A 12308-nucleotide genomic window follows, 5' to 3' on the forward strand; every position below is an offset into this window, starting at 1 on the left:
TTCCCGGTGATCTTCTCAAATTCCCGGTTTTTCCCGTCTTTTTCCCGGTGGATTCAAATTCCCGTCTTTTCCCCGCTTTTCCCGTTTTTCCCGGTTTGGTGGCCACCCTGTAATATGGTTTTTACATTGCCATAAAAAGAAATACCTCTTTTGTAACAACGGTAGGGTAGATGTAACAATAGTGGAGGTACTAAGCACCATTGAACTTCATTTAACAGCCTAAATTCAAGAAGCGCAACGAATGTACATGTTAATGTTGTAACGGAATGTAACGACCATTGACTTAATGAGAAAAAATATTTCATCGCAGTAATCCACGGCATGTCAGTGAAAAATAATACCTCCATTATTGGTACACTGTTCCTTTAGTTGCGGTATATTTTTAATTTGTGTTCCTATAGTTGCGGTATCCGTGGTTTTCTTATGGGATCCTCCACTATAGGAACACCTTAGCGCAACTATTGGTACAAGCAAGAACAGTTTGAGCAATTTTAGTGATATTTCATCAGTTTTAAAGCAATATGAACGCTCTTTTCAATTATTCCGTGTATCAACAAGCCAATACGTCGATTGGCAGTGCTGGTTCTGTGGCTAATGTAATAAAATCAGTGAAAACGGCACTACCGCAACTATAGGAACACCCACAACTAAGGGAACGCTTACCCTATAAATAATCTAATTCCAGCTTCATTTTCGCAAAGTTTACAAGTAGAAAGTGGGCGTTGCACACTGGGGCAGAATCGGAAAAACGCGGAAACAACCTGTAATTCTTCGGAATCAAGAGATAGACGATTGGTGTTTTCAGCAAAAATGATCCTTTCAATGAGGCCGATATTTTGAGATAAAGTCATATTTTTTTGTGTTATTTGCATAAATGACTCATATACCACTTCGGTCAAATGGCATTTTAGGTGCATGGTTTCTTCGGCAAAGTTGTTCATTGTTCTATTGCTAAACACGTCAAATTTCCAAGGCCTACTATTTTTAAAATGTTGACAATTTTTATGAAAATTGTGCTAAAAACTGTAGTATTTGAGTTTTATTTGTATTTTTTCAATTAAAATGCCATATATCACCAATAACTATGTAATTTATTTGCATAAAACAGTAGGCGAATTCCGGAGCGTATTTTCTTCGAAGAAAAGAAAATTTTCTTGCTGGTGGATTATGGAAGATAATTTCTTCTCTTCGAAGAAATTTCACCTGCAGCAGGTGAATTCCGGCGCACATTTTCTTCGAAGAGAAGAAATTTTCTTCTATAATCCACCAGCAGAAAATTTTCTTTTCTTCGAAGAAAATACGCGCCGGAATTCGCCTACAGGTCTGGTAAAAATTTGATGGTAGAAATAAAATTTTGTTTGATTTTCAAAGAATATTTACTACACACTCAGTTGAGCTCAGCTAATTTTCATTCTTTTGCCGAGATCCGCACAGCCGAGCGATCAGCAACTGAGTTTTAGCTGATATATCAGAAAAAAATCAAGTTTGTTTATAGCAGCTCCTGTGGGTGCCGCTGACATCAAACGTCACTTTTGCTGAGTTGTCAGCAAACGAACTTTAACCGAGATTTGCACAGCTGAGATCAGCATTCTGATTTAAGTGTGTAAAAAAACAGCGATATTGCTTATAGGCTATTCTTACGATCGGGCAAGTTCGGGCAGGTGTTTTCATCGCCCTCCACTTACGAAAGGTCAGAGCATTATTGTCTATTATTTTCTAGGATATGATATTTAATATATTTTTTCTATGCGATCTGAAAGTATGCAAAGCTTATAACAAGTTTCAAAATTATTCTACATCACAATGTAGCAGTTTCCAATGAAAACAAAAGTTCAAAATAATAACGAACTTTCTTGCGTTTCACTGGTAGCTATCACTCGAAAAACTCCAAACGTCATTGCTACGTGAAAAATCTCGTAGATCATTCTAAATTCATTTTACCACTTCACCTGACTAAGATAAAGATCACTAAATCATTCATAACCACCGAATAGTGACTCGGTAATTTTTACTGAGATTACCTATCGCACTGACGTGAAATTCACGTAGGTGCCTAAGGGGCTGTCCATTAATTATGTAAGGGTATATGGGGGGAGGGGGGGTTTGGGATTTCTTACGCGCCATACAATTTATTTTTAATTTTCATACAAAAAATCTTACCATGGGGGGAGGGGGGGTTGAAAAACCCTGAAAATTGTCTTACGTAATTAATGGATCGCCCCTAAGTTCATTTTGACAGCTGCATATTGTACGTAAGTACATTCGGTGTTGAGCTCAAATCTTAAGGGTTTATTCACAAATTTCATAACGCCAAAAATGGCCATTTTAGACACCCACCCACCCCCTCGTAACATTTTTTGTATGAATATTTTCTAAATTTTGTATAAGCCGTAACATCACGAGGACACCCACCCACCCCCTTCAGCGTTATGAGATTTGTGAATGGGCCCTAAGATGGCGCCCGCTTAATTTTTGAAGAACTTTAGAAGCTGCTGCTGCTTTAAACCATGTGTAAGATTGATTTCAAGGTAAATATGCTTTGAATACCGAAGAATCCCTGCATTATTTAATATTTTATACCTGATTTATAACCTCTATCAATTATAGCACGCGAAGGCCACAACAAGACAGACCACTCACAAAATTGGGGAAACAGGATTCAAAATGCTCAGATTGACAATAAAAATATCACAATCTTTTAAGTTTGTTCACATTTTACAATTGGGAATTAGTTTTCTTCTAAAGCCTATTAGAAATAAGATTGGTCTTTATTACAGTTAAATTTAATGCAAAACCATCTAGGTCCTATTGAAACGCTTCGTAAAGGCTACCGGAAAATCCACGTAGCTCTTACGTGTAGCGCTGGTGGAATGGACGAAGTTCAAAAGTTCATGCGTTCATTCTGGGCTACCTATGATTCACGTAAGAGCTACGCGAAAAGTGCGATGAAAAAAATCACGTATTTTTTCACGTAACAATGGCGTTTGGATTATTTTGAGTGTATAAATATGAAATCAGGAAAAAAAATATGAAGTGGTACAAGATTCTTCGGTACTCACTGCATATCTACCTCGGAATCAATCTTAAACAGGGTTTGAAGTTCAGCAGCTCGTTGAAAATCTAGCGGGCGCCGTCTTACTATTAGAGCTCAACACTGAACGTACGTGCGATATGCAGATGTCAAATGAATTTAGGTACCTACGTGTTTTTCACGTAAGTGCAACAAGTAGCCCCAGTAACAATTACCGAGTATTCATTTGATGGTTATGTGTGGTTTAGTAATCATTACCTTAGTCAGGTGAAGTGGAGGTAAAATGAATTTTGAATGATCTACGTGATTTTTGACGTAGCAATGACGTTTGGATTATTTTGAGTGTAACTAAAGAAGGTTGCAATTATGACAATTGACTTAAATTCAAATGCATAAATTCACATGGCGTAGTTAACGTCATGCGGTCGTTTCTTGTACACAACCCCACTGATTTTTTTCCCCGATGACCGCAAGGAAACGGACGCCGTTGTTATAGACTTTGAAACTATGAGTGCTATAAAAACTACTCAATCATACGACGAGAATTTACATTTTTTAAAACAAATTTTCGCACTACTATACGTATCAAACCCATTTGTTGGCAATTTTTGTGGTAGAATATGGAAAATTTTCGCGACAGAATTTCATTTACTCGCGATTTTCGCACCTGGAACACCAGATCCGCCGCGAAAAACCCGAGAATCGCGACTGTTGTAACAGCCATGGATTTATTAAATATTTCTATGAATTTATCTAAGAATAACTTCAGGAATTACTGCAAAGATTTTCAAAGGTAGTTCCTTTAGTAAATCTTCCAGATATTTCTAAATGATTTGTCCAGGTATGTCTCCAGAGGAATGTCAGGGAAAATTTTCTGAAATTAGACAATTTTTGAAAAGAAAACGTGGAGGGATTCTAAAGAAAATCCAAAAGTAGCTTCTGATGAAGTGTAAGTTCTAAAGTCTTCTTCTTGGCATTACGTCCTAACTGCGACAGAGCCTGCTTCTCAGCTTAGTGTTCAATGAACACTTAATCAGTTAGTAACTGAGAGCTTTCTTCGCCAAATTTGCCATTTTGCATTTGTAAATCGTTTGGAAAGTACGATGATACTCTGTGCCCAGAGAAGTCAAGGAAATTTCAGGAAAAATTGATTTTTTTTTGTCGGTAGCGATAGGGGTAGTACTGGCACTTTTAATCTGCCCTAAGCTCCTTCCCAGCATTTGCTTTTATAAGCCTCTATTGCGTTCATCACACAGACGTTCCTAAGCAATGTTGCTCAAATGGTCACTGTGTACCCTAGCAGCAATCAGCCCTTACCGTAGTTTTGCAGTCTAGTAGTTCAGACTACTATCAACCTATGATAAGGCCCGAAATGCTACTAGAGTGGTTAAAGTGAAGAACGAAATAGTTTTATTAAAAGGTCCTCATTCCCCATTTCATTTCATCACTCACTATCGACACTATCACGTATACCACTGAATATAACTCATCAACTTTCGTATAACACTTCAGATATATTATCCATTAGGTATATCACATTTCACTATCACAACTACAAATTTTCATCAAAATTACATTACACCATTTTCATATAAATTCATTGTTATTATCATTTACCATCTGTTATCATTTACCATCTGTTATCATTACTTCTCGCCAGTTTGAAATTATATTTTCCCGAAGTGAAAGTAATTTTGATGAGTGATAGCCTAGTGCAGCCCAACTGCATAGTACAGTAGTTTAACCAGAATTTTTAGGTCAGAAGATAAAATCTAAATTTTGTAATAAAAAGTTTGCCATTGCTTTGAAATTCACCCAACATCTAATCAAAACTACTAACAACAGCGATCAATTATCAAAATTCATCGCTCCCTGGAAAATATAATCCCAAGCCCAGGGAGGTATGTCTCCAGAGGAATGTCAGGGAAAATTTTCTGAAATTAGACAATTTTTGAAAAGAAAACGTGGAGGGATTCTAAAGAAAATCCAAAAGTAGCTTCTGATGAAGTGTAAGTTCTAAAGTCTTCTTCTTCTTCTTGGCATTACGTCCTAACTGCGACAGAGCCTGCTTCTCAGCTTAGTGTTCAATGAACACTTAATCAGTTAGTAGGGTAACTCGGTGTAATACGCCCTACCGGGGCAATACGCCCCTCTGAAGTTTCACGGGATTAAGGCTTCTTTTACACGTAAATATGATTCCATTTCTTAACTATTCGCGAATAAATGATGTTGCGCATATATGTTCTTTGAGAAGTATAAACAATCAATAGAAATTCTAAAAATATCGAAAACAAGGTTTTTGGCGTAAAATTATGCGTCCGATAAGCAAGCCTTGCCGTTAATGAAGCCCTTCCTTTACTATTGTACTTATTACAAAAACTTTTACCGGAAGACGACTGCTAATGGACCACTTTAAGCTTAGCAAGTGGTAGAATTCTCATTGGAAACATTTCTACAACGCTGTGGACCTTTTTTCTATGGGAGGGGCATATTGCCCGGGTTGTTTTGAAATGTAAACATTGGGACGGTTTACAAAAAAACATCTAGTACATATTTCAGAAGCAACCTGGAAAGAGAAAGTTGCATGCAGAGCATGACCAACTAAATAAGCAACACATTGACATAAAAAACTTTAGGAGTGATGCATTTGCTATTGCGATAGAGCAGTTTTTCCTTAAGGGGGGGCGTATTACACCCTTTTACCTTAACTGAGAGCTTTCTTCGGCAAATTTGCCATTTTGCATTTGTAAATCGTTTGGAAAGTACGATGATACTCTGTGCCCAGATAAGTCAAGGAAATTTCAGGAAAAATTGATGTACTCATAAGGATTTCCTAAGAAGCTCATGGGCTCTTGAGGAAGTTGGAGAAGATATCCTAGAAAAAATGGTAAGATAATTGAAAAAAAAACCTTAGGAAACATCAGACGGAAAGAAATTTGTGTAAGACGAATGTTAACTCGAGCTCAGCGGCGTGCTTGATTGAGGACCCCGCACATTTCGTTTGCACTATAACAATCTCCTTTCCCATCGGGTATAAGACGAAATAGGTTCAAATATGACGATGTCAATCTCCCAATTGGCGGGTAACGTGCCTTTGGCGCCTAACTTATGATACCACAGCTTTGCTCGGGAGTGTTACGCGAAAGAATAGAGATAGAAAACTATAGAGGACGAATGTCGCTGCTGTTCCCTTTGTTCTCGCTCAGAAACATGTCGGGTATATAAGTGTCAAACTGCATACTTTTTCGCGTTGACATTTATAGCCCTGCCTATCTCCGCCAGCAAAAGATGTTCCTGCAGCGACGCCAGCGACATTCTTCCTCTATAGTTTATTACCTCTATTCGCGAAAGCGACCGAGAGCATATTCCGCTGCCCAATTAGCGCTATTAGACTAACAGAAATAAAACCTTTACACGGAAATTCAACCCGAAATGTGTTTTCTTTTGAACTATTTCGAAACATATTCTGCTCTAGCTAAATTTACAGCTAACAATTAAGTTTTATTCGGATAAGATTACATCTAGCAAGAAAACCTGCTCATTGATATTTATATGCAGAACAATATGGAGGCGTGATTTTCTGTAAATCAAAACAAGAGCTCCATTGCGTGTTCAACTCGTTTTTTTTAATCCAGCAAATAATATAGGTTTCAAAATACAGCCTTCCGTGCTTTTTTTCTTTTTTGCAGTTGTTTTTAAAGAAAAGGGTTTTTAAATATAGGTAAACTTACATCTTTAGCTCCTCTACTTCTCCTCACACCATTCGTTCTCCTTGCGTACCTGTTCCTCCTCGGCCGGTGTGAAATCGTTCTTGATGTTGAACGTCTTCCGGATCTCCTCCGGGGTCTTACCCTTGATCATGTTGGCGACCGTTTTGCATGTTACGTCCAGTAGGCCCTTGATGTCCAGGTAGTTCGCCGCCAAGATCAACTCGAACAGCGTTCCCTGGTCGACCTTGAGGAAGTCCGCATCCCAAGAGCTGATGTCATCTGTGCGCTTCTCCTTGTTCTCGTCATCTTCGGCCGGTGCCGGATCGTCTTTGTGGTACGTTGCCCACTGGAGCACCTTCCGCAGGATGGCCGAATTCACGTTGGGCAGTGGGACCACCTCGTCCTCCCCTTCGTCCATGCCCAAATCCTCCAGCATTGTTTTGATCGTTCCGGAACATTTCGCAATCTGAACGTCCGTATCGAACACTTCTCCGTCCGAAGATTGCAGCTTGATGTTTGGCATTGTAACCGTCTGCTATTTATAACCTGCTAGAGCAAAGAGGAGAAATGAAATTCCACCATTTTTTCCTTCGTTAATTTCGACCACAAATATCGATCTAACTCTACATGAATTGCATCCGCAAATGCAACAAAGAATCCAAGATGGAGTCTGCGGTTCCAGAACTTACCTGCAAGGGCTCCGGAAGGAAAAACGGCAGATCTACAACCCGGAAAGGATTTTATTTTAATAAAGTTACGAATGGCTACAGCTGCCACACAGAAAGAGAGGAAGGAACGAATGCTATTTTTGCTTCCACTACCACGCAGTAGCAAAACGCAGCGAACAAGGGAATAAAATTTTCTAACGCGTACCTACACTCACTTTGACCAGTTGACTCACTCTGCTGCGAAATCGCCAAACGCCAAACTCAAAGCGGACCGAAAAAAAAAGTTGAGTTCCTTGAGTTCACGCGCACTTGGAAGTGTTGCCAACCAAGTATGTAGTTCGAAGTTTTATGCAAATGAAAAAAAAACACAAGATAAAAACTATCACCACTGTAGAGGAGGATCTTCTCTTCATTGTAGCATTGTTAAAAAACCGTGTAAATCCACACTTGGTTACCAATGGATTTAAGGGCGAGATCATAAGTGGTAGGGGTTCTGCTAAACCGCACCAAGTGCCATTTTTTCACAAATTAAGTTTTTTACACCAAAGGACTTAAATAATCATAATCTCTCTTCCATAAAAATATCGAGTGATTTGAACAATCTCTTGTAATCTTAGATCACAAATTTTGTTTGGAAGGACACGTAAAACTGTAATTTTGTTCAGCCAGAGTGAACCATAAACCAACGCACGTCATCAGAGGGAATTCATTTTTCAGATATAAAGTTATATTTTTCCCATTTCCTTCTCTATTCTTACAATTTATCCATTCCAAGCAACTCATAGAAACAGAGGCCAGTGAAATTGGGCAGCAATAGATTCATTAAAATTAAATATTGTTTTGGTGGCGTTGATCAATTTTCTTTGAAATTTTATCCAGCCACACCGCACTAAGTACTGTTTATCTGAAAATCACATTTAGGCATGAAGTAGAGGAATTTACATGCAATAAATACTTGCATTTGCTTATTATAGAATATGTTTATCAATCCACATAGTAGCCGTAATGAAAAAAACGAATTATTTTAATATGATACTGTGTGAACAACTCAGGTGGACTTGGTGCGCTTTAGTTGTTCATAAAATGGCATTATCGCCATCAAACCCCGTCAGACAAAGTGCACATTACTTGATTCAAGTTTATCACCACTCCTTCAAGAAGTGAAGATGACCTAGTGGTAGCACACTAGATTACCACTCAGAAGGCACGAGTTCGAACCCCGATGAAACTTTTTTTTTTCTGATACCCTTTCCGATGGTGATGGAAATCAAACAACTTTTAGTCTAAAAGTTTTAGATTCTGTGGTTATTTTTATATTGCAGTAAAACACCAGCAGGTCAATGTACATCTGAAATGATGGTCATTCCTGGTGAACGCATTCACGCATTGAATTGTGAACTTGATCAGCAAAGGTGCACCAAATGGGAGCAACTTGGTGCGCTTTGGCAGAGCGAATTCATGGTTTTCTTCGATCATTAGGATCTATGTATGAACACGCGAGAACCTTGATTCAATACATACGAATCCTTGTCATAAACATTTGTGACATGGCATCCAACATGCACGGTGATGTTAAACATCATTTGTCACAAATTTTACTTGTGTTGTTGAAAACTGTGAAACACATCCAACCATACCGAACAAAGAACCATATTTTTCAATTTTTGTTCAGCCAGAGTGAACTGAGTGCTTCATATTGTTTAATGAAATCCAATTACATTACAATTTACTAGTATATTTACTCTCGGTGTACTTATTGAACACTGTTAATCGCATGTGAGCGATAAAAATATTAAAATTATCGTGCGCGATAAACTAGTACAGGAAAATACTTTGAAGTAAAATATCTCGGAATAAAGATTTTGGCACTTGGCGCGGTTTAGCAGAACCCCGACCAAGTGAAGCTAAAATTGTGTGAAATTTTCGCATAAACAAACAAATTGTGCCATATTCCATTTAAATACCTTAATATGGGAACACTGCCAATTCGCACGAAAAAAAGACCGAACGAGAGAGAAAGAGAACAAAAACTGGATCATCATTTGAAATGGGTCTGTGGAACGTTTGAAAAAAAAGGCTGGCATATTTTTAATTAGCCAATTTTAGTTCGCTCATGTCAACTTACACTGATAATCCTGATGAAAAACAAGCCTTCTTTTTCGCTTATGCTGCCGATTTCATTGGACCGACTGATATGAGCTCAGCAGCAGAATTTATGAAAAATTACTCATTAGGTCTTTGGATCTTTTGTAATGTTGGTAGAGGAATCATTCTCGATTTTGTTTTTTTGACGTTTTGCTTTGTATTGCGCAAGGTATTAATGTTGTTGAGGTATTACAAAATTGGAATCTTTCAATGTGGTGGTAAAAATTGGAATATGTACACTCAGAAACGAAATTCGTCACAGACAAGTCCAGGCCCCTGACAACCATATCGAGAGGGATTCGCGATAAGGGCCTATCTGACAAATCAATAACAATGAGAAAATAACCAATGAAATTTTTATGTGCTATTTTTAATCCCAATTGGAGAAAATATACTCCAACTTTAACTATTTCACTTTAATACACATTTCATAAACCTAGTTCCAAAATCCCCATCAATACCACACACATCTCCTTCAATTGTCCTAGCTATTTCGTAATAAAAAAAATATTATAAAGTTTCGCCTTAAACGCACTCAAGAATGCCAGTATCGCCCAATGTTATGAGCCTGTAATCGATATTATTTTCAGTGTCGCCTATTACTTTGGCGCCGTGTTTTCATTCTGGTTTCAATTAAGCCCGCCATGTACGCCTTGTTTATGTTTTGTTTGCAGTGTCGCCGTTTACTCTCGCCGTGTTTTGATTTCGATTTCAGATGCGCCCATCACTTTGATAAACAAAAACACAGGCGTAATCAATACAGTGTGTGGTTTTGCATGAGGTGAAGTTTCGTCTTCTACAAATTTGAGTTTTTTGAATAGTTAAATTATCGAAAGGGGAAAAGTTCAAGTGCAGTGAATAGACAATCAAGCTACAATTTCACCGCTATAGTTTCCTGAATTGTGTACATTTTGTCAGTTTCGCCTAATTCGCGAATCTTTCTAGATATATCGATACACAGTGTTCTTCGTAGCCAGGATGTCCCGGGCGATAAATGAATATCGCCCACTGTCAGTTGTAAGAACTGTGAAAATAAAGACCATTGTTTTGTTTAATTGTTTGTTATGGTTTGATTATCAATTTTTGATATTGTTAAATCAGCTAATAATGTGTCAAAAAGTTGAAGCACATTCAACATTTCGATGGTTTTGGAAGGAGAGAAAACATTGAAAGGCATCCTGCGAGCCTCCAAGCAAGCAATCAGTTATTTTATTGCGACACTTGCTCGATTACGGATCATAAACATTAAACAAAACTTCGCATCCTGATTGCACTCTTGATTCAATTTACCCGAAAATGGGTAAACACATGGAGATGTTGACTACGCTAGAAGTCGTCCCGTGCCATGGGTCTGGACAAGTCCAATCCAAATCCAATCCAAATCCAATCCAAATCCAATCCAAATCCAATCCAAATCCAATCCAAATCCAATCCAAATCCAATCCAAATCCAATCCAAATCCAATCCAAATCCAATCCAAATCCAATCCAAATCCAATCCAAATCCAATCCAAATCCAATCCAAATCCAATCCAAATCCAATCCAAATCCAATCCAAATCCAATCCAAATCCAATCCAAATCCAATCCAAATCCAATCCAAATCCAATCCAAATCCAATCCAAATCCAATCCAAATCCAATCCAAATCCAATCCAAATCCAATCCAAATCCAATCCAAATCCAATCCAAATCCAATCCAAATCCAATCCAAATCCAATCCAAATCCAATCCAAATCCAATCCAAATCCAATCCAAATCCAATCCAAATCCAATCCAAATCCAATCCAAATCCAATCCAAATCCAATCCAAATCCAATCCAATCCAAATCCAATCCAAATCCAATCCAAATCCAATCCAAATCCAATCCAAATCCAATCCAAATCCAATCCAAATCCAATCCAAATCCAATCCAAATCCAATCCAAATCCAATCCAAATCCAATCCAAATCCAATCCAAATCCAATCCAAATCCAATCCAAATCCAATCCAAATCCAATCCAAATCCAATCCAAATCCAATCCAAATCCAATCCAAATCCAATCCAAATCCAATCCAAATCCAATCCAATCCAATCCAAATCCAATCCAAATCCAATCCAAATCCAATCCAAATCCAATCCAAATCCAATCCAAATCCAATCCAAATCCAATCCAAATCCAATCCAAATCCAATCCAAATCCAATCCAAATCCAATCCAAATCCAATCCAAATCCAATCCAAATCCAATCCAAATCCAATCCAAATCCAATCCAAATCCAATCCAAATCCAATCCAAATCCAATCCAAATCCAATCCCAAATCCAATCCAAATCCAATCCAAATCCAATCCAAATCCAATCAAATCCAATCCAAATCCAATCCAAATCCAATCCAAATCCAATCCAAATCCAATCCAAATCCAATCCAAATCCAATCCAAATCCAATCCAAATCCAATCCAAATCCAATCCAAATCCAATCCAAATCCAATCCAAATCCAATCCAAATCCAATCCAAATCCAATCCAAATCCAATCCAAATCCAATCCAAATCCAATCCAAATCCAATCCAAATCCAATCCAAATCCAATCCAAATCCAATCCAAATCCAATCCAAATCCAATCCAAATCCAATCCAAATCCAATCCAAATCCAATCCAAATCCAATCCAAATCCAATCCAAATCCAATCCAAATCCAATCCAAATCCAATCCAAATCCAATCCAAATCCAATCCAAATCCAATCCAAATCCAATCCAAATCCAATCCAAATCCA

At 37.9% G+C, this 12308-nt stretch overlaps 1 protein-coding gene across 2 annotated transcripts; it reads right to left on the reverse strand.

The window, feature by feature from the left end:
- Positions 1 to 6507: 6507 nt before the first annotated feature.
- On the reverse strand, positions 6508 to 7654 carry LOC5571571 (S-phase kinase-associated protein 1). Of its 2 annotated transcripts, none has more exons than XM_001653650.2 (2): positions 7431 to 7654; positions 6508 to 7287 (listed from the first exon to the last, which is right to left on the reverse strand). In XM_001653650.2, the coding sequence occupies exon 2, from the start codon at positions 7262 to 7264 to the stop codon at positions 6776 to 6778; it is 489 nt and encodes a 162-aa protein (XP_001653700.1). In that variant the 5' UTR covers positions 7265 to 7287; positions 7431 to 7654; the 3' UTR covers positions 6508 to 6775. The 2 variants fall into 2 exon arrangements, with proteins under 2 accessions (XP_001653700.1, XP_001653701.1); XM_001653651.2 differs by having other exon boundaries at positions 6508 to 7290.
- Between the last annotated feature and the right edge of the window lie 4654 nt (positions 7655 to 12308).

Source organism: Aedes aegypti, chromosome 1, assembly GCF_002204515.2.
Source record: "Aedes aegypti strain LVP_AGWG chromosome 1, AaegL5.0 Primary Assembly, whole genome shotgun sequence".
NCBI classification, from domain to species: domain Eukaryota; kingdom Metazoa; phylum Arthropoda; class Insecta; order Diptera; family Culicidae; genus Aedes; species Aedes aegypti.